At 49.4% G+C, this 23,006-nt stretch overlaps 1 protein-coding gene across 1 annotated transcript in view; it reads left to right on the top strand.

The window, feature by feature from the left end:
* Window positions 1–23,006, top strand: part of HKDC1 (hexokinase domain containing 1) — a 46,360-nt gene that overhangs the window by 5,459 nt on the left and 17,895 nt on the right. The window contains exons 3-12 of the mRNA XM_045842026.1: window positions 4,141–4,289; window positions 4,390–4,509; window positions 10,163–10,258; window positions 11,321–11,420; window positions 13,938–14,121; window positions 16,697–16,852; window positions 17,940–18,173; window positions 18,997–19,301; window positions 20,815–20,960; window positions 21,054–21,173. Of these exons, the coding sequence (XP_045697982.1) occupies window positions 4,141–4,289; window positions 4,390–4,509; window positions 10,163–10,258; window positions 11,321–11,420; window positions 13,938–14,121; window positions 16,697–16,852; window positions 17,940–18,173; window positions 18,997–19,301; window positions 20,815–20,960; window positions 21,054–21,173 (1,610 nt within the window). The remainder of the gene's footprint in view (window positions 1–4,140; window positions 4,290–4,389; window positions 4,510–10,162; window positions 10,259–11,320; window positions 11,421–13,937; window positions 14,122–16,696; window positions 16,853–17,939; window positions 18,174–18,996; window positions 19,302–20,814; window positions 20,961–21,053; window positions 21,174–23,006) is intronic.

Genomic DNA, 23,006 nt, shown 5'->3' with positions numbered 1-23,006 from the left:
AGCATCAGAAAGTAGCCTTTGATGGTCTGGTGGCTGTGGGGCGGACAGGCCTTTCCTGGCCCTGGCTGCCTCAGGGAAGGTTTGGACGTGAGACTGTCCAAGTTTGAGAAACCGCGCCTCCTCAGGCCAGGAGACACCTCTTGCTGTCTTCACTGTCTCCTCAGAGCCTCTCATCACACAACAAATCTTAAATGACTTTTCCTAGGTGTCCTGTTGCTGGGGTCTGAGCGCAGAGGCCTTGGCAGGTCCCGCGACCCCTGCACTCCTGTCCTCACCCATACGAGGGCTGTGGCCGGTTTGTGCTACCAGCTTGCAGAGCCACTGAGGCTGGGTGAGGTTATGTGGCAGGATTGTTTTAAAGTCTCCAAAATGTCCCAAGTCCTCAGTAACTCTCGTGAGCTGGAGGTGTGGTTTCATGAACACTAACCATGCTGTAGTTTCCGCTCCTGTCATCTGAGCCTGCCTGATGGGGGTATAACCATCTGAGCCCTAGTTCCCTCCCCGTGTTTCAGCCAGGGAGCTGCACCTGACTCTTCTCACAAAGTGCCTTCAAAGTGTTGTTACCAGTGGTCCCTTCCCCTTTACCAGTCCTGAAGGAAGTGCCTGTCATCTGACTGGGAAGGCCTGGCACCAGCTACCTGCCTCTCTTTGTGGTCTCTTCCTCCAGGCCGAGCCCTCCGCCTCCTGGCGGGGTGGTGAGCCTTGAGGGGTGAGCCCCGGGGCCTGCACCAGGATGGGGCCCCAGACTTGTGTGAGCTAAGACTCACCTGGGGAGATTCCTAAATATGCAGTTTCCCAGGCTTGTCCCCCTGGAGATTCAGAATCTCTACGGTGTACACATGCAGTCACTGTGTGCCTTTGGGAGAGGCTGCACCAGGGACTGGGGAGGAGCAGGCGCCCAAGCCCTGACAGTGGTGTAGGGGAGGAAGCCCAGGTGTCGTGCAGTCTAGACGGTCACGGGAGCATCGCCCGCAGCAGGTGGATTGTCAAGAAAATCTCACCATCTTGGGGGGTCATTTAAAAATTTATTTTTTAGTTATAATTAACATATAGTTTCAGGCATATAGCATAGTCATTCAGTGTTTGCATATATTGTGACGTGACCACCTCAGCAAGTCCAGTTTGTATCCATCACCACACAGGTACACATTTTGTTTTTCTTGTGATGACAACTTTTAAGATCTACTCTCTTAGCAACTTTCAAATGTGCAGTACAGTACTATTAACTACAGTCCCCATTCTTGTGATGGGAGGTCCTAATAATTTTAATAATGACTGTAAAGACCCTGATGGCCCCACTTCTCTTGGCCAGGTCCTCGCCCCCCCCCCCACCAGGGTCCATGAGTCTTTTCTCTGGGGTCAGAGTCACAGAAGAGATCACACCACGTGGTTCCCATGACGTAGCCTCTTGAGTCACGAGTGGAGCAGAGTGATTGCGTAGTGATAGTGGCACTGGTGGCCAGAGAATGAATGGTCCATGCCAGCACCGTGCCAGGTCTCACACACCGTTTCCCGCCTGGACACAGCACAAGAACTTCCTCTTTTATTCAGATCCTTCGGTCTATCCTGGTTGGTGCCAGAGGTGTTTTCCCAAAATCTCAGCCAGAGCTTAGCACTCTCTTACTTAAAATCTTTCCGTGGCTCACCCTCACCTTCTGGGTAAAGCCCACATTCCTTGGGAGTGGGGCGGCTTGTCTAAATCCTGCCAGCCTCATTTCCTCCCTCCTTCTTCAAAAGCCCCGCCATGCCCCCTCGGCCCAGCGTGAGCTCATTTCTTCACGCGGTTTCCTGTCCACGGGGCCTTGGCTCCCGTCTGGCTGCTCTCCCGTCCTTCAGCACTCAGCTCTGTGTCGCCCGCTCTGGGCTGTCCACTCCTGCCCTGATGTAGATGCCACTCCCTGGCGTCCCACCGTCAGAGCACTTGCCCTCCTGGTTGGAACTGACTCACTGACTTGTCCGTATTTCTGATGATGGAGCCCACAGTCTTTCATCTTTGCTCCTGGCCTGCCACGTGGTAGAGTCATACTCAGTAAATTCGTGCACGGGCTGTGTGATCCACCCTACTTCCTACGTGAGGAGATGCCGTCTGTGAAAGCTCTCACTTGGTACCTGATGAGTACTAATCAGATGGCTCAGGTTCTTGGATTCCCTCCTGAATAATAAATGGCTCCGTCAGGCTCCTTTGGGGGATGATCTGGGGAGGTGAGCATCTTGTTTTCCAGATGTCTCCATGGAAACAAAAAGTCCAGCTGGCTAGGTCTGTAAATGAGGGCTCTAAACCTTTGCTACTCTAATAGTGGTCCACTGACCAGCAGCAGGTGGCAACTGGGGCTTGGTTTTGTTTTTTTTTTTTTAAGATTTTATTTATTTATTTTAGAGAGGGGAAGGGAGGGAGAATGAGAGGGAGAGAAACATCAGTGTGTGGTTGCCTCTCATACACCCCCTACTGGGGACCTGGCCTGCAATCCAGGCATGTGCCCTGACTGAAAATCAAGCCTGCAACCTTTTGGTTAGCAGGCCAGCACTCAGTCCACTGAGCCACACCAGCCAGGGCTGGGGCTTGTTTTGAAGTCTCCAAATCTGAAAAGCTCAAGCACCATGTCCACTAAATCACAGTCTGTGTGTTAACACGATTCTTGGGAGAGTCACAGGCACCCTAAAGCTTGAAGAGCAGCTTCAGGGCCGGCCTCTAGTTCTTTGATCGCCTGGAACAGAGGATTGTTGTACAAGGACACATGACAGTGAATGGAGACACATAGGATCTTGTGGGACTCTGAGGGTGAAACTGTGTTCCCTCCAGGCCTCCAGGGGACTAGGACTCAGGAGTTTTCCGCTGTGGTTTCAGCCTACATCCCTGTGGCCACTCCGGCTACCCAGTTAACCTCTAGTTTTCAGGATGCTTCTATTTAAGTTTTTACCACCTACCAGCAATTTCCCTTTTTTTATATATATATTTTAAAAACACTTTATTTATTTACTTCTAGAGAGGGGGGAAGGGAGGGAGAAAGAGAGGGAGAGAAACACTAATGTGTAGTTGCCTTTTGCACACCCCCTACTGGGGACCTGGCCTGCAACCCAGTCATGTGCCCTGACTGGGAATTGAACCAGTGACCCCTTTGGTTCACAAGCTGGTGCTCAATCCACTGAGCCACACGAGCTGGGGCCGGGGCTCCCTCTGTGTTTTATTTCTCAGGATGGGGATCTGAATAGCCAGCAGGCCCCCTAGATCCATGCATCAGTGTCTAGGGTCCCATGGTACAAAACAAGACCACTTGGGTGCTGGAATTTGTGGGCCTGGTGTTTCACTTCTCTGTGCCTTTGGCATATCTGATGACTCATGCTCGGTGCACGTAGCCACTTTTCAGGCACAGACAATTCTTTAGAAAGGCTTGCTGGTTCAAGGGTTCGCACACCTAAGTTCTCATCCCATATCCGTGGCTGACGCTGAAGGCTGTGGCAGGGGCCCCGGGAAGGAATGCTGTCTGGGTCCTGAGCTGCAGTCATTAGGGTGGGCCGCCTTGCCTCAACACGTGCATCATTTCCCCTTTTGTCAATAGCTTCTGTCTTGTGCTTGGCTGGGTGGTGGTACATTTTCTCATTTCGAAATGACTTTGGCCCAAAATACTGAGCATACTTGACCCCTTAGTGGCCATCATTTGGTCCCTGCCTCCAGCCCCTGTCTCCCTTCTGTCCTGGAGTGTTTTCCCTCTGCCCAGGAGACAGAGGCTGGTATGGGGCTGGTTTCTCCTCCCTGCACTGCCCCCTCCCTTTCCTCCATGCTCTATCTGCAGCCCCCATGCTTGGAGCAGCAGCTCTCTCCCCCGGAGGTGGCCTGCTAATAATAGGCCCCACCCTCAAGGCCCATCTCTTGTCAAGTTGCGTTTGCCTTTTCCACAGGAATACAGTTATTCCCTACAGCCCTGCTCAGTGGACGGGGCCGTGAGAGGCTTGGCCCACACCCCAGTTCTGCCCCTTCTTGGGAGGGCTCTGGGATCTCAGCAAGTGTACAAAAGGATGCCTCGCTCTGTGGGGTGGTTGTGAGACTAATGACATGTCTTACACGTCCAACTTCGAATGTAGATCTTGCCATATAGCAGACCCTCAATAAATGATAACTTTATTTCATTTGTTTTTAAATAGAGAATGGAGAGTTTCTTTCCCTGGATCTTGGAGGATCTAAGTTTCGAGTCTCAAAGGCACAAGTCTCTGAAGAGGGGAAACAACACGTGCAGATGGAGAGTCAGTTCTACCCGACGCCCAACGAGATCATCCGAGGGAATGGCTCGGAGGTACCAGGGCGGGGGCCTGTGCTCGGAGGGAAGGCCTCAGCCTCGTGAGTGTGAGTGGCCGTGCTTCAGTCCGGTGTCCTGTGCTCTCTCCTCTCTACAGCTGTTTGAATACGTGGCTGACTGTCTGGCAGATTTCATGAAGACCAAAGGGCTGAAGCATAAGAAGTTGCCCCTTGGCCTAACCTTTTCTTTTCCCTGCAGACAGACTAAACTGGAAGAGGTAAGGCTGGGGCTGGGCAGGGAGGAAGAGGTGCAGGATTTGGAGTGTGGGCCTGGAGAACATGTGGGAGTCAGGCCAGGAACAGGAGGGATCAGCAGGACTTTCCTTGCCTTCTTTGTTTTTCTTCTTGTAAACGATGACGTGGAAATGTGAGGCAGAGAGCTGGTTAACGTGGCTGCCTGGATTGCACGCTCCACATGGGCACGGCACAGGGGAATGGCGTGGTTCTCACCCCTTTGCTCAGTGGGTCTCAGACCTGGGCGGCATCCAAATCTCCTGGAGGGCTTGTTAGAGGTGGATTGCTGGGCCCTGCTGGAGTTTCTTGATCTGTGGGGCCTCAGGTTTGCATTTCTAGCAGGGTCCTGCGTGATCGGGATGCTGCTGGTCTGGGGGCAGCAGACGGCTGGCTAGAACTGGAGTGGGAAGGCTGGGGGAGCCTCACCTCTACATGAGCCCTTAGGGGGAGGATTGCAGAGGGGTCACTGGAGGGACAATGTCGTTGAGCAGACGCCACACCGGGGACGTAGTCTCAGCCATGCCACTAGCCAGCTGAGGGCTTAGGTAATTCATCTCTGTGTGTCTCAGACTTTTAATTTGTGAATAGGGAGATGTCAAACCCAATTTTATATAAATCTGTGAAAATAAATAAAGGTCCATATGAAATGAGAATAAACTTTCTGAGGCCAGGGCTTTATGGTCAAGGGGCAGGTCTTCCCAGGTCTCGCTTGTCTGGGGTGGGAGCCTGTGCTCACGACACCCAGCTGGTCACGACACCCAGCGGACGGCCATGCCATGGATGGCCTTGGTAGCGTGGACCACCCTGGGATGTGTGTGGTACCACTGACTTATGGGTATCAGAGAGTGGACAGGAGATGGGTTTTCACCTCCCACAGACGTGGCTTTGAATCATTGTTCAGGAAGGTTGTGTTCCCTGGGAAGTTACTTAACTTTTTGAGCCCCTTGTTTTCTTATCTGTAAAACTTGCTTAATAATATTTACTTGCTGCGGCAAGGTAAACCTCAGACAAAATACCTGAAATGTGCAACACCGTGCCTGCTGTGTCAGTGGTCACTGAGGATGAGGATGATTGTCCCCCATTCAACGGATGTCTTGGGAGGGCAGGCACTGTTCTACAGCGTTCTTCCTCTCCACCCCAGGGTCTCGAGCACGACGTCTTGTATTTCCTAGGTGTCTGATAACTGTCTGACAATCGAAGGGTGTGATTGATCATTTACTTGATTGCATTAAACAAGAATTTACCATCATCTATCCATACAGGGGATGGATTGAAATGTACTTTTTCATTATTTGATAAAGAAAGGATTAGGGAAAGCCCTGGCTGGCGTAGCTCAGTGGATTGAGTGCAGGCTGCAAACCAAAGTGTCTCAGGTTCGATTCCTAGTCAGGGTACATGCCTGGGTTGCAGGCCACGGCCCCCAGCAACCACACATTGATATTTCTCTCTCTCTCTCTATCTCCTTCCCTTCCCTCTCTAAGAATAAATAAATAAAATCTTTAAAAAAAAAAGAATGCCACAAAAAAAAAAGAGAGAGAGAAAGGATTAGGGAAAAACAGTAGAGGAAGTTTTCAGGGAATGTTAGAAGAGGCCAGGTGGAGCTGTGCTCTGAAGTGTCTTCTCCTTCTGGCTGGCAGAGCAGAGTCCCTGCAGTCAGTAGAGGAAGTGGGAGGGGGGATCAGGAGTCAGGCCTGGAGGCCGGACTCGCCCAGCAGTGCAACACCTCTTATTCGAGCTCCGGAGATCCCACGGAGGAGGAAGAAAATTCTCAATCTCTGTAGGAGTCAGTCTGACTTGGAGAACCAAACTTCCATATTTTCTTAATAATTAGGGGTGAATGTATGGTTTGTCCATCCAGGAATTTGACATTTATCTAAGTCAAATGCCCACAGCATCTAATAATGATAATAATGGACCTCAGATTTTAACACAGTGTCTTATACTATGCTGATATTTCTATATTTGAGAAAGATTGTAGCTCAGAGAGGTTAAAAGACTTGCCCAAGGCCACACAGCCAAAATGACTCAACCCAAGCATGCAAACTCCTGATCAAATCGCCTTTTCAGAAAGACACAGCTTGGGAACTTCGTTTCAATGCCAGCAGGTGCCTGAAAGCATTTCGGCCCATGTTGTGTCATATTCCAATGAGGATTTTCAAGGAACATTTGAACGAGGGAAGGGCACTTGATTATATCAAGGAAGTGAGAAATGCTTTTAGTTGAATTACTTGTAATTTATACAATTTCCTCCCAAACTGCCTCTCAGTGAAGTCGAAAGTGAGGAAGAAAAGCTTTAGACACAGGAGATGAATTAATGACAGTAACTGAGTATGGGCACGGCTGTTTAGCCTTGGCTGAGCAGCAGGTGGAGATTTCGTGACGCCTACATCCGGGCTCTTGGAGAAGGTGGTCTGCTCAGCCAAGCAAGTGCGGAAGGAGGAGGGGAGGGGAAGCCTTTGTGAAGAGGTCTGGCCAGGGGTCTTCTTTGTGTAACTAAAACATGATCAAAGAAGGTAAATTCATGGAAATTAAAAGAGGACATCACTTTGTTTATTTTGTCTTTGTTCTGTTGTTTTTTCATGAGAGAACAGAAGTCTTAGGTGAAGAGAAATTTCTGTGTGTGTATGTGTTTCTAATGATAAAATGGTAATATTTATTCAAGATAGGAAAAACAAAAAGAGAGAGGGAGACAGAAGTGGAAAAGTTTAAGGGAGAAAGTAGAAATCCCCTGTAATCCCCATCTTCAGAGATACTCACTACTAGATTGTTTTTTTAAAAAAATATTTTATTTATTTATTTTTAGAGAGGGAAGGGAGAGAGAAAGAGAGAGAGAGAGAAACATCAATGTGCGGTTGCTGGGGGTCATGGCCTGCATCCCAGGCATATGGCCTGACTGGGAATCGAACCTGCGACACTTTGTTGTTGTTTTTTTTAATATAGTTTATTGATTATGCTATTACAGTTGTCCCATTTTCCCCCTTCACTCCCCTCCACCCTGTACACCCTCTCCCACCCATATCCCCCCCTTTAGTCATGTCCATGTGTCATACTTATAAGTTCTTTAGCTTCTACATTTCCTATACTATTTTTACCCTCCCCCTATCTATTTTCAACCTACATTCTATGCTACTTATTCTCTGTACCTTTCCCCCCTCTCTCCTCCTCCCACTCCCCTGTTGCTAACCCTCCATGGGATCTCCATTTCTGTGGTTCTGTTCCTGCTCTAGTTGTTTGCTTAGTTTCTTTTGGTTTTGCTTTAGGTGTGGTTGTTAATAATTGTGAGTTTGCTGTTCTTTTACTATACATGTTTTTTCTTTATCTTCTTTTCTTAGATAAGTCCCTTTAGCATTTCATAAAATAAGGGCTTGGTGATGATGAACTCCTTTAACTTGACCTTATCTGAGAAGCACTTTATCTGCCCTTCCATTCTAAATGAGAGCTTTGCTGGATAGAGCCATCTGGGATGTAGGTCCTTGTCTTTCATGACTTGGAATATTTCTTTCCAACCCCTTCTTGCCTGTAAGGTCTCTTTTGAGAAATCAGCTAACAGTCTGATGGGAACTCCTTTGTAGGTTACTGTCCCCTTATCTCTTGCTGCTTCTAGGATTCTCTCTTTCATTTTTACCTTGGCTAATGTAATTATGATGTGCCTTGGTGTGTTTCTTCTTGGGTCCAACTTCTTTGGGGCTCTCTGAGCTTCCTGGATTTCTTGGAAGTCTATTTCCTTTGCCAGAATGGGGAAGTTCTCCTTTATTATTTGTTCAAATACATGCTCAATCTGTTGCTTTTCCTCTTCCCCTTCTGGTACCCCTATAATTCGGATGTTGGAACGTTTAAAGATGTCCTGGAGGTTCCTAAGCTTCTCCTCATTTTTTTGAATTCTTACTTCTTCATGTTTTCCTGCTTGGTTGTTTCTTGCTTCCTTCTGGTCCACTGTATTGTTTTGAGTCCCAGTTTCCTTCCCTTCACTATTGGTTCTCCGCGCATCTTGCTTCATCTCTTTTATGGTAACCTGCATTTTTTCATCTAATTTGCGCCCAAAATCAACCAATTCCGTGAGCTTCCTGATCACCAGTGTTTTGAACTGTGCATCTGATAGATTGGCTATTTCTTGGTCGCTCAAAAGGATGAGTCCTGGGGGGCTGATCTGTTCTTCCGTTGGACACATGTCTCTCTTCCCCCCGCCCCCGCCCTGGCCTGGTCACTTGTGTTCAGGGTCCACCGCTGCGCTGCAATCTTGTGTGCCCCAGAAGGCTTATGCGCTCCCGGTGCCTTATGCGCCCAGGTCTCCCCGATCTCCGCGTGCCATGACCTGCGCCCGCTCCTCCTCTCAGCCCCCTTACCAGTCTGGATGAATGGGTCTACTTCAACTTCTTGGCTGTCCAACTTCCATTCAGATAAATTCTCTGTCAGTTCTGGGTGCTATTCTGGCTCTAAATTGTTGTTCTAATCTTGGTTGTGCGTGGAGGTACGGTGCGTCCACCTATGCCTCCATCTTGCTGGAAGTCCTGAACCTGCGACACTTTGGTTCACAGCCCACGCTCAATCCACTGAGCTACACCAGCCAGGGCTAGAATTGGGTTTTCATGTCCATATTAGATGTTGTGCTGTATATATAGTTTAAAAAATATAGTTATAGGCACTACTTTTTTCATCACAGTACATCACAAGCATTTTTTCCTTACTCCTCCAAATATCCTACCCCCAACAAGTCCCACGTTGTCCCTAGCACCTTTTTGGTGGGGATGCCACCCCACCATGTCTCAGATGAAGTAGGGACGTTACCATAGCCTGTGAAGGCAGAAGTTAGGGAGAGTGACCACTAGGTGGTGCTATGGTGCAGGGGGAAAGCCTGGTGGTAAACTGGGAGTCAGAGGCCAGCATTCCAGTTGAGCCCTGCCCTTCACTCCCTGTGACACCAGACGGATTTCTTCCTCTCGGAATCTCAGCGTCATTATCTGTAAACAGATGGGATTGGGAAGATATGGTCAGTGTGTCTGTGAGTTTGGGCTCAGCTACTCTTGACCGAGTGGCCTTGGAGAACCCTAAATCTCGAAGACCTTGTCTGGCCTGAAAAATTCTGATTATTTGCTAGTTTAGACATGAAACTCTTGGGAAACACCAGTTTTAAGCAAATACCTGATAACACAAATTGAGAACCATTTCTGTAGTTGAAATTAAGTTCCCGAGGGAGTTCTACAAGGTAACACCATGTTAGTTCTGTCTTGTGGACCTGGCAGACCATACGTTCTGCACACAGGTATGTATCTACCACACACCAGGTGCTTCCATAGACCATTCCTGTGACAGGGGCAGGGAAGTGACGTTTCCATTTTACAGATGAGCGAACGGAGCGTTAGAGAGGTTGAATGGCTTGTGTGACGTCTTGTGATTCTAAGTGTCCTAACACTTAGCAATTATTCTTTCTGCCACTATGTGTAACATTTCAAACTGCTCAGAGGAGAATAATAAAGATGCTTAAATTATTAGAAAAGGCCTCTGAAGAGATATTGAAAGAATTGGGGTGGTTCAGCTTAAAGAGAAGAGGGGGTTGCACTTTAAACATAAAATTCCTGCAGTGTGTTTTCAGAACTGAGTGCCCTCTTTGTTTAGACTGCCTCTGAATTCTTCCCCCAGGGCATCCTGCTTTCCTGGACCAAGAAGTTCAAGGCCCGGGGAGTTCAGGGCACAGACGTAGTGAGCTGTCTAAACAAAGCCCTGAAAAGTCACCAGGTGAGGAGTTTGCCTCCTGCTGGGGAGGTCTCACCCGGTGCCTGCCTGGGAAGGAGGCCCGGAAAAGGAGCTGATCTCAGGGAAGGTCTCATGTGGTACAGGTGTGGCTATTTGGATAAACCCACTGGTGAGCCTTGGTATGTGAAGCTTGTTCCAGTTACTGCTGAACAGTGGGCCACACACCCCTAGGGCCTCCCCAGCTGCCACGGCCCTTGGGAGGGGCGTGTCTTGGTCAGACCCCTGCTGTGTGTAATGCTCTGACCCCCCACAGCTCCTCTCTGAGGCTTAAAAGATCACTCTCTTTCCAGTCTGGTTCTCTATTCCACTTCCACTCTCTATTCGTTGAGTGTCTGTATTTGTTTAATAAATTGTATAATAACTTAAAAGCAAGACATGCTCCTTGCTAGTTGAAGAGTACACAAATAAACCCAGCTTAGTTGCTACCCTGACAGCAAGAGGACTGTTGTGATGGATGCCCTCCCACTTCTTTCCCTCTTTAACGCTGCGATCATATTCTTTGGTAGTCTGTGTCTTTCTCTTACTGTTTTCATTTTACTCTAAAATGCTCCCCCAAGCCTCAGGGAACAGTAATGCAATAACCCAGGCTGTCTTGGCAGAAGGGAAACCCAGGCAGGAAACCCAGGCGGGAAGCCCGTGGTGCTGCCCATGGAGAGGACTTGGCTGGCTGTGCCTGAGGTGTCCCTACCATGAGGACTTCAGTGTCTTCTCCTGGAAACATCTTTGCTTCCAAGATAAACATGTTTTCCTCAGTGTCCCTCAGACGAGGGCTAGAGCCCCGTGGGCTGCCCCTCACATTTCCGTTGCACAGAGGCCTTCAGCCTCAGAGCAGGAGGAGTATGGGTCCCCTCTGCAACCACTCTTCCCCTTGCCTAGACCCCTGAACCGTGACAAAGGCCTGGCTTCTGTCGGGCACACCAAGCAGGCAGGATCTAGTGATTTTCCCAACCAGCTGCCTTCACTTGGGGTTCTCCGTGGGGAAGGATGAAGGGATAACATCCCTTTCCCACCCACTGATGCCTTCTGGGGCTTGTGTTCCGACAGGACCTCGATGTGGACATCCTGGCCTTGGTCAATGACACCGTGGGCACCATGATGACCTGTGCCTATGACGATCCCTTCTGTGAAGTTGGTGTCATCATTGGTACTCAGTCTGACTTGCTTTTTGGAGATGGGGGAATGGGGCTGGCTTAGGGTTTAGTTTCAGCAAACTCTGCAGGGAGGGTATTGGGGCTTCCTCTTAGGAGAACATGAAAACCCAGTGCACACATCTGTCCGTTCATTCCACAAGTATTTCCTAGATGCCTATTGAGTGTCAGGCCCTGTCTCTGCACTGGGTTCTCAGTGGTGAGTTCACACTCAAAGGCTCCTGTGCTTGTGGAGCTTTTAGTGGGGAGGTGGGTGGAAGGCAGACAAGGCCTAAATAAATGAGACAGTTTCAGGTGGCGCCGACTGGGATAAAGAAGAGAAAGCAGGGGGAGGCAACGGAGAGTGAGTGCGACGGTGGTCAGAGCAGGACCCTTGGAGAGGTCCATTCAAGCAGGGACCTCAGCAGAGTGGGGGAGGGGGCAGAGTGGAGATCAAGAGGCGAGTTCTCAGCCAAGGAAATAGGAAGCCTGTGTTCTCTGCAAGGAGAATGAGCCTGCTGCAGGAAAAACCCTGAGAGGCCAGGTGGGGCCCGAGTCAGAGCGAGTGAGGGCTGAGGGTAGCCCGGTGCTCAGGTTAGAGAGAGTGGACGGGACTGCACAGATTGTGTAGGTCACAGACACAGTCAGTGTAGGATCTTTGGCTTCTCCCCCAAAGGAGACAGGAAGGCGCTGGAGGACACTGGGTGGGGGATGGACAAATGAGGTGTGCATTTTTAAAAAGCTCATTTTGGCTGCTGTGTGGAGAATTGACTATTTGGGCCAATAGTGGAAGCAAGGTGACCAGCCAAGAGTCGACTTCACTGTGTAGGCGAGATGTGGTGGTGGCCGCACCAGCGAGGTGGCAGTGCAGCGGAGGCATCTGGCGGGTGGTCCCTGAGCTGGGAGGGGAGGAGCCCTGCTGAAGGGTCCGTGAGAACGCAGCGTGGGGGGCAACTGAAGCCTAATGGGTCAGATTGAAAGGCTGTTCTTGTGTACCCCCTTCCACCTCCTCATTCCTCTACCACTGTTGGGAAACGTTTCCTGCATTGCCTTTTCTTGACTTTGTGTGTGTGTGTGTGTGTGTGTGTGTGTGTGTGTGTGATTGGAGGGAATTGCTGCTTACTTTTTAAAATTTTATTTAAATTGTTGTTGCAGTACAATTTTCTATCTTTTACTCCCATCCCAACCCACCCACCCAGCCCTCCCCTCCTCCCTCCCATTTCCACCCGCCCCTAGTTTTCTAACCACAATCTGCTCAGCCTGACTTTCCTGAAGGGCAGGATCTTTATACCTCAGGGGCTTGATCTGCCTTCCTGTTTCTGGAGCCTCAGAATAGGACCAGTCCTTGCCAGGCCCAGCACCCAGCTACTGCCCACTGTGTCTGTCCTAGTGACTATGTCAGGCAACTCAACACAGGGCCCATGGTTACCTGTGTGTGCTGTGCCTAAGCAGTGTCTACCATAGTTTCCTGAGAAAGCTTTTCCCAAATAATGTATTATATTTTGTCTCTCTGCATTTCTTATTTCTCATGTTGGCTTTAAAATCCTCAGTCCAGCCCTGGCTGGTATGGCTCAGTGGATTAAGCGCTGGCCTGCTAACCAAAGGGTTGCCGGTTCGAGTCCCAGTCAGGTCACGTGCCTGGGTTGCGGGCCAGGTCCCCAGTGAGGGGTATGCGAGAGGCAACCACACATTGATGTTTCTCTCCCTCTCTTTCTCCCTCCCTTCTCCTCTCTAAAGATAAATAAATAAAACCTTAAAAAAAAAATCGTCAGCCCAGAATTTCAGCCAGGGAAAGACACTTTAATTTTTTTAAGAAACAGCTTTACTGAGGCATACAAATTTTCTCATTTTAGGTGTACTGTTCAATCAATTTTAGTAAATTTACAGTTTTGTAACCATCACCACTGTTTAATTTCAGAACATTTCCATTGCCCCAGCAGGTGCCAAACAGATGGCGCCCATTTGCAGTCACTCCCTGGTACTCAAATGTTCGAGGCATTTCCTTGGAGTGATTTTGTGTTGGAATAATGAAATTTTGCTTTCTTATATGACAGCTTGTCACTGTCAAAGGTAAAGATGTAGTTTATGCTAGGAGCAGTTTGTGGCAGTTCACGAATAAAGAATATCTTTACTATCAAATAGAGAAGAGATGAAGTGGCTTAGGGAAAGGATTAAAAAAATTACTGTGGGTTGGTAATTAAAAAAAGTAAGGTTAGGTTAACTCATCCTCCTCTGTAAATGTGCTTTGTCAGCTCTCATACATATTCAATAGGGACTTCCTCACAATCAACTTCATTCATAACAGCAAACCATTGGCAGCCCAAGAAGTGTAGACTTGACTCGTCAGCTTTATTCCTCATGAACTCCCTGGGCTTGCCAAAGCTGCTGCTTCCTCAGCGAGAACCGGCCCTGCAGAGCATCAGGAGCACTCTGTGCTGTAGTGAGAGAACTCCCAGGCAGGGAAGGGCTCTCCCTGCCTTTGCCCAGCTGGGAGCCCTTCTGTTTTTGCGTCTTCTCTCCGATCCCTTGTTCAGGCACTGGCACCAACGCGTGTTACATGGAGGACATGAGCCACATTGACCTGGTGGAGGGCGACGAGGGCAGGATGTGCATCAACACTGAGTGGGGGGCCTTTGGGGACGATGGGGCCCTGGAAGACATCCGCACTGAGTTTGACCGCGACCTGGACTTCGGCTCTCTCAACCCAGGGAAGCAACTGTGAGTGCCCTTGTGCGATAGCCCGGACATCAGCACCAGGAAGTACCTGTCACCCGGGGCACCTTAAACCTGGGGGGCTTTTTAGTTGCAACTAGTTTCCCATCACAGGGAGTGTATGAGGCAAGGTCTGTATTTTAGTTTCATGGGCAGATGAGGAAGTAAAGCCAAGGAAATAGAGTGATTTTGCTTTGATTATAATCGAATTCTAATTCAGTCCATGTTTCTGGAGCACGTGTGTGTGAGGCAGGGGAGATGCAGCTATGAACCAGATGATGCGGGTCTTGCCCTCTTGGTGCATTTGTATGAGTGGCCACAGAACACACCAGTGCTGCCGGAGGCCTGATCACTCAGCACTGGGTGCGACTCCTTCCCACCTCCCGTCGTGGGCACCTTCTCAGCCCTCAGCCCTCAGCCCATGCTTGCCTGCAGGGGAGCCACTGAGGGTCCGGCTCAGCGCTGTCTGAGTGCTGCGCTCCCGAGGGCGGGCTCCACCTGCTGCTCGCCTGTCCGTGCTACACAGCGTCTCACACATTACGGACAGCTCCTTAAGTGCTGAGTGGAAAAACACTAAAAATTTAAAAAAGTAATTTTAGACTTATAGAAAAGTTGAGAAAATCATACAAAATTCCCCTTCATTCAGATTTCCTAAATAGTAACATTCTCTCTCTCTGTGTTTGTATATGCTTATATACATATAAAATACACATATGTGCATAAAATACACATGTCTGTACAAAATTATTTTTCTGAACCATTTGAGACTAAGTTGCATACATAATATTCCTTCACTCCTTAATACATGAGAGTGTATTACCTGAAAACAAGTACTTTCTCTTACATAACCAAAGTATAATTATCAAAATTAGGGAGTTAACACATAATCGAAGATCTATTTTACAGACCTTATTCAGAGTTCACCCGCTGACCCACTACTGTCCTTTCTGAAGAAGAAAACAGTGGTGCTGGCCCTCGGTCCAGTCCGGGATCACACACTGTGATTTGCTGCCATGTCTCTTTAGCCTCCTTTAACCTTGAACTCTTCTGGGGTGTCTCTTTGTTTTTCATGACCCTGAAACATACAAAACCACTCATTTTACAGAATGCCCCTCAATTTGGGTGTGTTTGATGTTTCCTTGCAACTAGATTCAGGCGGTGAATTTTCGGCAGGAATATCCCACAGGGGGTGTGTGTGTGCGCTTCGGTGCCTTGTGTCTGGAGGCCGGCGTTTGTCCCGTTACCGGGGATGCGACTTGAATCCCTTGGTTCAAGGGATGTGGGACAGGTGTCCCCACCATAAGGGTGCTATTATTCCCTCTCGATGAATGAGTATCCAGTGAAGAGATGCGGTTTCTCATTGAACTCTCCTCTTCTAGTTTTGGCATCCACTGATGAATTTCTAAATCCTTCATGTCCTCTGTTGATTAGTTGTTATTCTACTGTAAGGAAGAGGTTCCTTGTGCCCTCTGTTTATCTATTTATACTGATATGGATTCATAGAGATTTTTAATTTCATGGGTTATAATTTCTTCCCATGTTTTTTTTAATCAAATTTTTTTAGATTTGGCCAGCGGAATCCCCTTCGAGCTGGTCCCTGCATCCTTTTTGACATGTTCCCATCACTCTTTTTTTTCTGGCCCAGTCAGATGCTCCAGGTTCATCGTGTGTTTTCCCAGCCCCAGCCCTGGGATCAACCATTTTTCTAAGAAGTCCTGGTGAATAAAAAGTTTAAGTACCTGCGAGAACACATTTAAACACAGACATGCTTACGTGGGAGGTGCATTTCTGCTTTGGATGCGCCTGCTCCCCAGCGTGCGCCCAAAGCTTCACAGGTGGTGCAGAGCGGCCGCAGCCCGAGGAAGGGCCGCTCATTCATTTTTGGCTTTGTCACCCTGCCCTCCCCATTTCACTTCAGATAATTTCCACTCCCCCAAAGCCAACCTGGATCTCTTTTGTCTTTTGCTTCTGCAGTGTTCTAAGATTTTTAATAATGAAATAGATAAAGTTGATTAATAAACAGGTTTCCTTGATTTTTCTATCTTACTACATTTGGAGAATCAAAACATATTTAGTAGTTTACCTGGGAAATAATCAGTAACTGCTTGGTGGATGCAGACCAGAGTCCAGGTGTAGGGACCTTCCACCCACCTTTTCATGGAACCTCCTGGGGCCGTCCAAGGCCACCTCACAGACACAGCCTCCTTCTCTCTTGAACAGAAGCTTGGTGTGGGAGTGGGGAGCATCTGAAATTTGGATTTGTCGTGCCGTGATTGGGAGAGTACCAGAGTCTCTAAAGTTGAGATTCCTAATGCCTAATATGAGAATGACACCCCCATGGCCAGGGGTGACTGGGTTACAGATTCTTGGGGTCAAGCACTTTGTGAGCAGAAAAGAACCTTAGATCTCCTCCAGTTTCATCCTCCCCTTTTTTAGGTGAGGAGAGGGCACCCCAAGCTGGGACGGGGCTGGAGGGCTCCTGGTCCGTGGCCCGGCCCTCCCACCACTCATGCTCCTGGGTTTGGGAAAGGGTGTGCATAACCAAAGGTGTTTCTGCCACGATCTGTTCACCAAACTGCAGGTTTGAGAAGATGATCAGCGGCCTGTACCTAGGCGAACTCGTCAGGCTCATCTTGCTGAAGATGGCCAAGGCAGGCCTTCTGTTCGGCGGCAAGAAATCCTCCAGCCTCCACACCAAGGGCGCGATTGAGACCCGGCACGTGGCTGCCATGGAGAAGTAAGCTGCTGGCTGGGTCCCTCCCACCTTGACTCCGCCGGGGGTTAGTTCTGGGTGGGCAGCCAAGGCATGGCGTTGTCGTGATGGCAGTCATGGGCCCTGAGAAGGGACTAGATCTTCCTTCTTCACTGGGCTGGTTTTAGACCCGGTCACAGCTTGAGGTGGGTTGGCAGTGCCTGCTATGTCTCAGATGCCGCTTCTTGCTGCTGGTCTCATCGGCCTGGGGTTCCGCTGACGGAGGTCTGCACCTTCTTCATGTTTTGTCACCTTCTGCCTCCCTAAAATGGTGATTTATAAAATTTTTAGGGTCACAGACCCCTTTGAGAATCTCACTCAAGTCCTGGACAAAAATGTATATTCGCACACAATTTTGCTTGTGATATCAGGGCATCTTCGGACCCATTAAAGCCCACGCATGGAACTCAGGAATGTCTGCTACAGCAACAGCCTTCTCTGCCTGGTGCTCTTGGGGACTGGCTTTGGCTTTGGCGATCTGAGGCCTCATACACGGGTCCCTGCAATGGGATCTGGCCCCAGTCAACTTAGGGTCCTCTTCCTCCAGCTTAGAAACCCCAGCATTGCCTTGAGCTTTTTAATCAGTTTAGATTGTGAGCTCAGCGAAATGGCATCTGACTCCCAGAGTCTGTATTTGTGCAGAGCTGGACAGGGACTGAGTTTCAGCAAAAGGTAGTATAGTACAAGGTGGTTAAAAGGGTGGACTCTGTAATCTAATTGCCTGAGTCGAGTTCAAATCCTGACCCTTGTACTTACTAGCTGTGTGACGGTGGACAAGTTGCTTATCCTCTCTGTGCCTTAGGCCTCTCTCCTGTGCAATATGGTAATGACAAAATTTCCCCCAGGGTTGTTGTGAGGATTAAGTTGGTACGTGTCAGATCCTTAGACAAGTGCCTGGTATGTAGTGAGTGCTCAGTAAACGGTGGCTCCTACAACTGGTTTTTATATTGTTATTACATGACTGGGCCAGCCTGTTTCTTTTCACAGTCCTGAGAGGTGAGCAAGCTGGTTCTCCAAGGGGTCTGCCATGGGATGGAAAAGGGTGGTCCTCTCATTCCCGTCCTCTGGCCAGGTATAAAGAAGGCCTTGCCAATACAAGGGAGATCCTCACGGATCTGGGCCTGGAGCCTTCAGAGGCCGACTGTGTTGCGGTCCAGCACGTCTGCACCATCGTCTCCTTCCGGTCAGCCAATCTCTGCGCGGCGGCCCTCGCAGCCATCCTGACACGCCTCCGGGAGAATAAGAAGCTGGTGCGGCTCCGGACCACGGTGGGCGTGGATGGCACACTCTACAAGATACACCCTCAGTGAGTGCTGCCTGCAGTCCCACCCCTAGGCGTGCCTCCCCTGGAACAGAGTTCCTGGGTCCTTTCTAAACTAAGCTGTTCCTCTGGAACCAAGCATCTCCTGTTGGTTCTGAGAATTCAGGGGAAGGGCTGAATTCAGAGACTGCATCCATGCAGCCATGTAGCTGGCTGGGTGCTTTGGGGGATTATTCATAGAGAAATATTCTGCTAAAGCCATTAATTGCCTGACTAGCAAGATCATCCATTTCTGTGTTTAGTCATCTGGCCACCCATCTATTCATCTATTCATCTATCTGCCCATTGTCTTTGACTACCTACTGTGTGGGAGGGTTGGAAAAACACACTCAGTTACATATGGGGAAAAATTGGGAAGCCAGAGGTTACAAAGTTCACATGAAGGATACTGGTAGGAAAACATGTGGAAACGAGAATGTCCCAGAAGGAGGGAGTGCAAAAGCCTCTCTGGCTAACAGAGGTGACACTGGAAGTCAGGCTGGTGCCCCTGGAAAGAGCTGGGGACAGAACCCTTCCCCTTTGGACAGAGACGATGTTTTGCCAATATGTTATGCATGAACATATTGAAATATTAGTGGTAAAATAGCCACTTCTTTGAGCCTCCTGAGTGTCCCTTCCACTGTCCCAGCTGCCCAGTCCCTCCCCTAGTCACACCCTGCCCCTACACCGTCTAGCAGCTAAAGGAGTGAGTCCCGGCCCAGCAGAGCTCCCCAGGCCCCGGCTCCACTGCTACAGCTGTGTCTGTTCCCACTGGCCGGGCCTGGGCCTTTATAACCTTCACGTGTTTTGCCATCACCCCTGCTTTCAGATACCCAAAACGTCTGCACAAGGTGGTGAGGAGACTGGTCCCGAACTGTGACGTCCGCTTCCTCCTGTCACAGAGTGGTAGCACCATGGGGGCAGCCATGGTGACAGCGGTGGCCTCCCGGGTGCAGGCCCAGCGGAAGCAGATTGACAAAGTGCTGGCTTTGTTCCAGCTGACCCGAGAGCAACTTGTGGGTATGCAGGACAAGATGCGGGCGGAGCTCGAGTACGGGCTGAAGAGGGATACCCACCTGCTGGCCACAGTCAAGATGCTGCCCACCTACGTCTGCGGGATGCCGGATGGCACAGGTGGGCCATGCACACAGCTCTTTCCTGAAGGGCCACCAGAATCCCCATAGACCTCCTTAAATCCATTAGGTTTTTCTAAGAGCTTTGGATTCATGTCTGTGGTGTTGGGAGGGAGAATAGGGTAGAAGGTCAGTACTCCTGAATCTCTTTCTGTGCTTGCTCTGGGGCATTGGCAATGAAAGAATACTTCAGTTAGGGGGTGTGTGTGTGTCTGTGTAATTGAGACCATGGAGTGTACCCCACTTTGTTGGCAAACCGAAGACCCAGATGCTGTCCCCAGGAGCTGCCATGTGGACACTTGGAGTTGTCTGGCTTGTCTTCCTGCCGGTTTCTCTGCCTCTCTTCTCTCCCGAGGCTCGGCTCTCTCCCCTCTTTTCACTTCCTGCCTCTGACCTCGGTCCCTGATCTCTGTCCTAGTCCTCTGTGCTCGGCTGAGGACCTGCTCAACAGGGGGGTCAGTTCTTCAGACAGGTTGCCTCCCCTCTTTGGACCTCATGAGCCTCACTCGTCTCGGAGTTTGTTTTGGAACACATCACTTCATCCTCGCAACCACTTTGCATGTCACACAAAGAGAGAGTGAGTCTCATTTCATGGATGCCAAAACAGGCTCAGGGGCTAGATGATATTCTTCAGGTCACAGTGCTGTACTTTGGATCTCTCACCCAGAAACAGATCTTTTCCAAAGCCAATATCCTTTGGGTCTACACGGGGAAAAACTGAGAGCAATAAAGGTCCTGTTCAGCTACTCATCCCTTCCTCCCTTTTATCTTCCTGCCTTCATCCCTCAGAGTTTTGTTAAGCAACTGCTGTGTGTCAGGCTCTGTTCTAGTCCTGGTGATATAACAATGAGGAAAACACAGTCCCCACCCTTGTGGAGCTCTGCTCTACTAGGCCGGCAGACAATAAACACCGTATGATGCCATGTAATGATGGGTGTCATGAAGAAAGAGCAGATAAGGGGTAAGAGTGGTGTCTTTGGTAAATTCAAGGAACAGCAGAATGATCGGTGTGGCTGTAGCGGAGTGAGTGAGGCAGAGAGCAGGGTGAAAGTCCTCACAGAGCAGACTGCGATGCTCTGTGATGTTGGAAAAGTGAAAGGTGGTCGTTGGTATTGAGGGATGAACTTGATACGGTTTCTTATTAGTCAGATGGGGTGTGGGAATCTGGGGAGGGGATGAACAGTTTCTCTCGGCCACACAGACAGAATGGAACCGCCTTTCTGAGTCCCTGGGAGTCAGGGCAGCCTGGCCTGATTCACCCCCGGGGGCTCCTTGGGCATCGGTATCATGTGTGGCCTTTATGAGACACCAAGAAGCAGGCTGGCCTCAGACAAGTGCCACCCCATCCTTTGACATTGTGCTCGGTGACCTCTGTGTCCCTCTGGCCCCTGAGCCCTGGGGGGCAGGCTCTGAGTCTGCTGCTTTTCTTCATCTCCTCTTCCTCCCAATGCCTCCACACGAGTCCCTGCTCGGTGCCTGGTGGTGGAACAGAGCCCTCACTCTCTCCACCACAGAGAAAGGAAAGTTCCTCGCCCTGGATCTGGGGGGAACCAACTTCCGGGTCCTGCTGGTGAAGATCCGAAGTGGACGAAGGTCAGTGCGAATGTACCACAAGATCTTCGCCATCCCCCTGGAGATCATGCAGGGCACCGGCGAGGAGGTAAAGTCAGGCTGAGGGTTCAGTGCCCCATGGTGCCGGCCTGCCACCCCATGTCACCGCCAGCCTGGTATGACAGCCACTCTCTCCCTGTAGCTGTTCGACCACATCGTGCAGTGCATCGCCGACTTTCTGGATTACATGGGCCTCAAGGGAGCCCAGCTGCCCCTGGGCTTCACGTTCTCGTTTCCCTGCAGGCAGACGAGCATCGACAAGGTGAGACAGCCTGCCAGAGCACAGCCAGCCCAGGGGGCTTCCTCCGTCCAGTAGGGGGGCCTCGAGGTAGCTCTGAGTCACTCACTGTTCATGTTATTCAGGGGTCTTAGGTCAGGGCAGCTGGAGAAAGGTGATTGAGAATTTTAACTATTTAATTTTTCTATTATGTTGCATTTTTGGTTATTATTTTTTATTCAAGTTCACAAAAGTATTGAGGGTAATAAACAATAAAGGGACATGTACAGGAGACCACTGTGAAACGAGAGATCAAATCACATAATGGAGAGGCAGGCAGAGGTTAGGCCACTTGGGACACTTAGGCAGCAATAGCATGGGTGTCTTTCTGGGCAGCCCCGTGAGCAGGGAGCACAGTGGGCTGCAGGGTGTTCATTGTCGGGTGAGCAAAAGCTTCCCAGCACATCAAAAGCAGCGCTCCTCTTTCCCGATATGAGATTCTCAGAAGGGATTTATCACCTGGACACTTAACTGACATTGAAGAACATCAGAAGTAATAATTTTAATATGTTATTCATAATAATTTTAAAACATGTATGACAAGGTCTTCCTTGAAATTCTGGGGTGGAAACACCAGTCACCAGCCTGTGTGTATGGAGCCCTGTCTGTCTCTGACTGGCTCACACCAACCAAGGCATAAAAGCCGAACGCCACTCCTCCGCGTCCAGGGAGAGCTCTGCTCAGTGCCGCAAGTCGACCAGAGCACTGGTGACAGGAGTAATAAGAAGGGCACCATAGATTTGTTAGGATTTTGTTTAATCCACTCAGTGTCTCCATGAGCTACACACTGTTTTTGTTTTGATACATTCTTATCATTTTTAATGATAATGGTAAAATATACGTAACATGACATTTAACACTTTATTTTTAAAAAACATTTTATTGATTTTAGAGAGAGATAGGAAGGAAGAGAAAGGGAGAAAGAGAGAGAGAAACATCGATTTGTTTTTCCACTTATGTATGCATTCATTGGTTCATCTTGACTGAGGATCGAACCTACAACCTTGGTGTATTCGGATGATGCTCTAACGAACTGAGCTACCTGGCCAGGGCCAACATGTTGTTTTTTAAGTGTAGAGTTTTGTGGTATTAAGCACATTCACATTGTTGCACAACCATCATCATTGTCCATCCTCCGAAATTTTCCATCATCCCAAACTGAAACTGCATGCCCATTCAACGATAAGTTCCCATCCACCCCTCTCCGCCCAGCCTCTGGCAACCACCCTGCTACTTCCTGTCACTGTGGGTTTGGCTGCTGCAGGTGGAGCCATGCTGTATCCTTTCTGTAACTGTCTTATTTCACATAGCATAACGTCCTCAGGGTTCCTCCCTGTTGTAGCACGTGTCAGAATTTCTCTCCTTTTTAAGGCTGACTAACATCCCACTGACATATACACACAGTTTTTAATCACTGTTTTGCAATGGAGAAAATGGAGGCACAGACAGGTCTAGTGAGTCATCCAAGGTGCTGCACTCATAAGTGGTAGTGGAGCGGCCCAACCCAGCACACTGGCCGGGGACCAGCCTCAGAGGGGCATGCTCTCGACGCCCGTGGTTTTGAACTGTTGATATTTTGGCTCTAATGCACTGCACACCTGCATAAATGCAATCAAAACAAAAAAAATCAAGAAATAATATCCTTATTGTGCGCATTATACTATATTTTCTATCCTACTTGATATTTCATGAGGACGCTGAGGCATGCAGGGCTCATCCGATAGGGAGGTGCAAGATCAGAAGTGAAGCAGAGCCGTCATGGGCTCTGAGAGCCCCGTGAAAGCCAGTGCAGCCAGGCCTACCCCACTCCACCCCACC

The sequence above is a fragment of the Phyllostomus hastatus genome, unplaced genomic scaffold (genome assembly GCF_019186645.2).
Source record: "Phyllostomus hastatus isolate PE091 unplaced genomic scaffold, TTU_PhHast_1.1 phas_contig_38, whole genome shotgun sequence".
NCBI lineage: Eukaryota > Metazoa > Chordata > Mammalia > Chiroptera > Phyllostomidae > Phyllostomus > Phyllostomus hastatus.
This window is presented reverse-complemented; position numbering and strand designations above follow the sequence as displayed.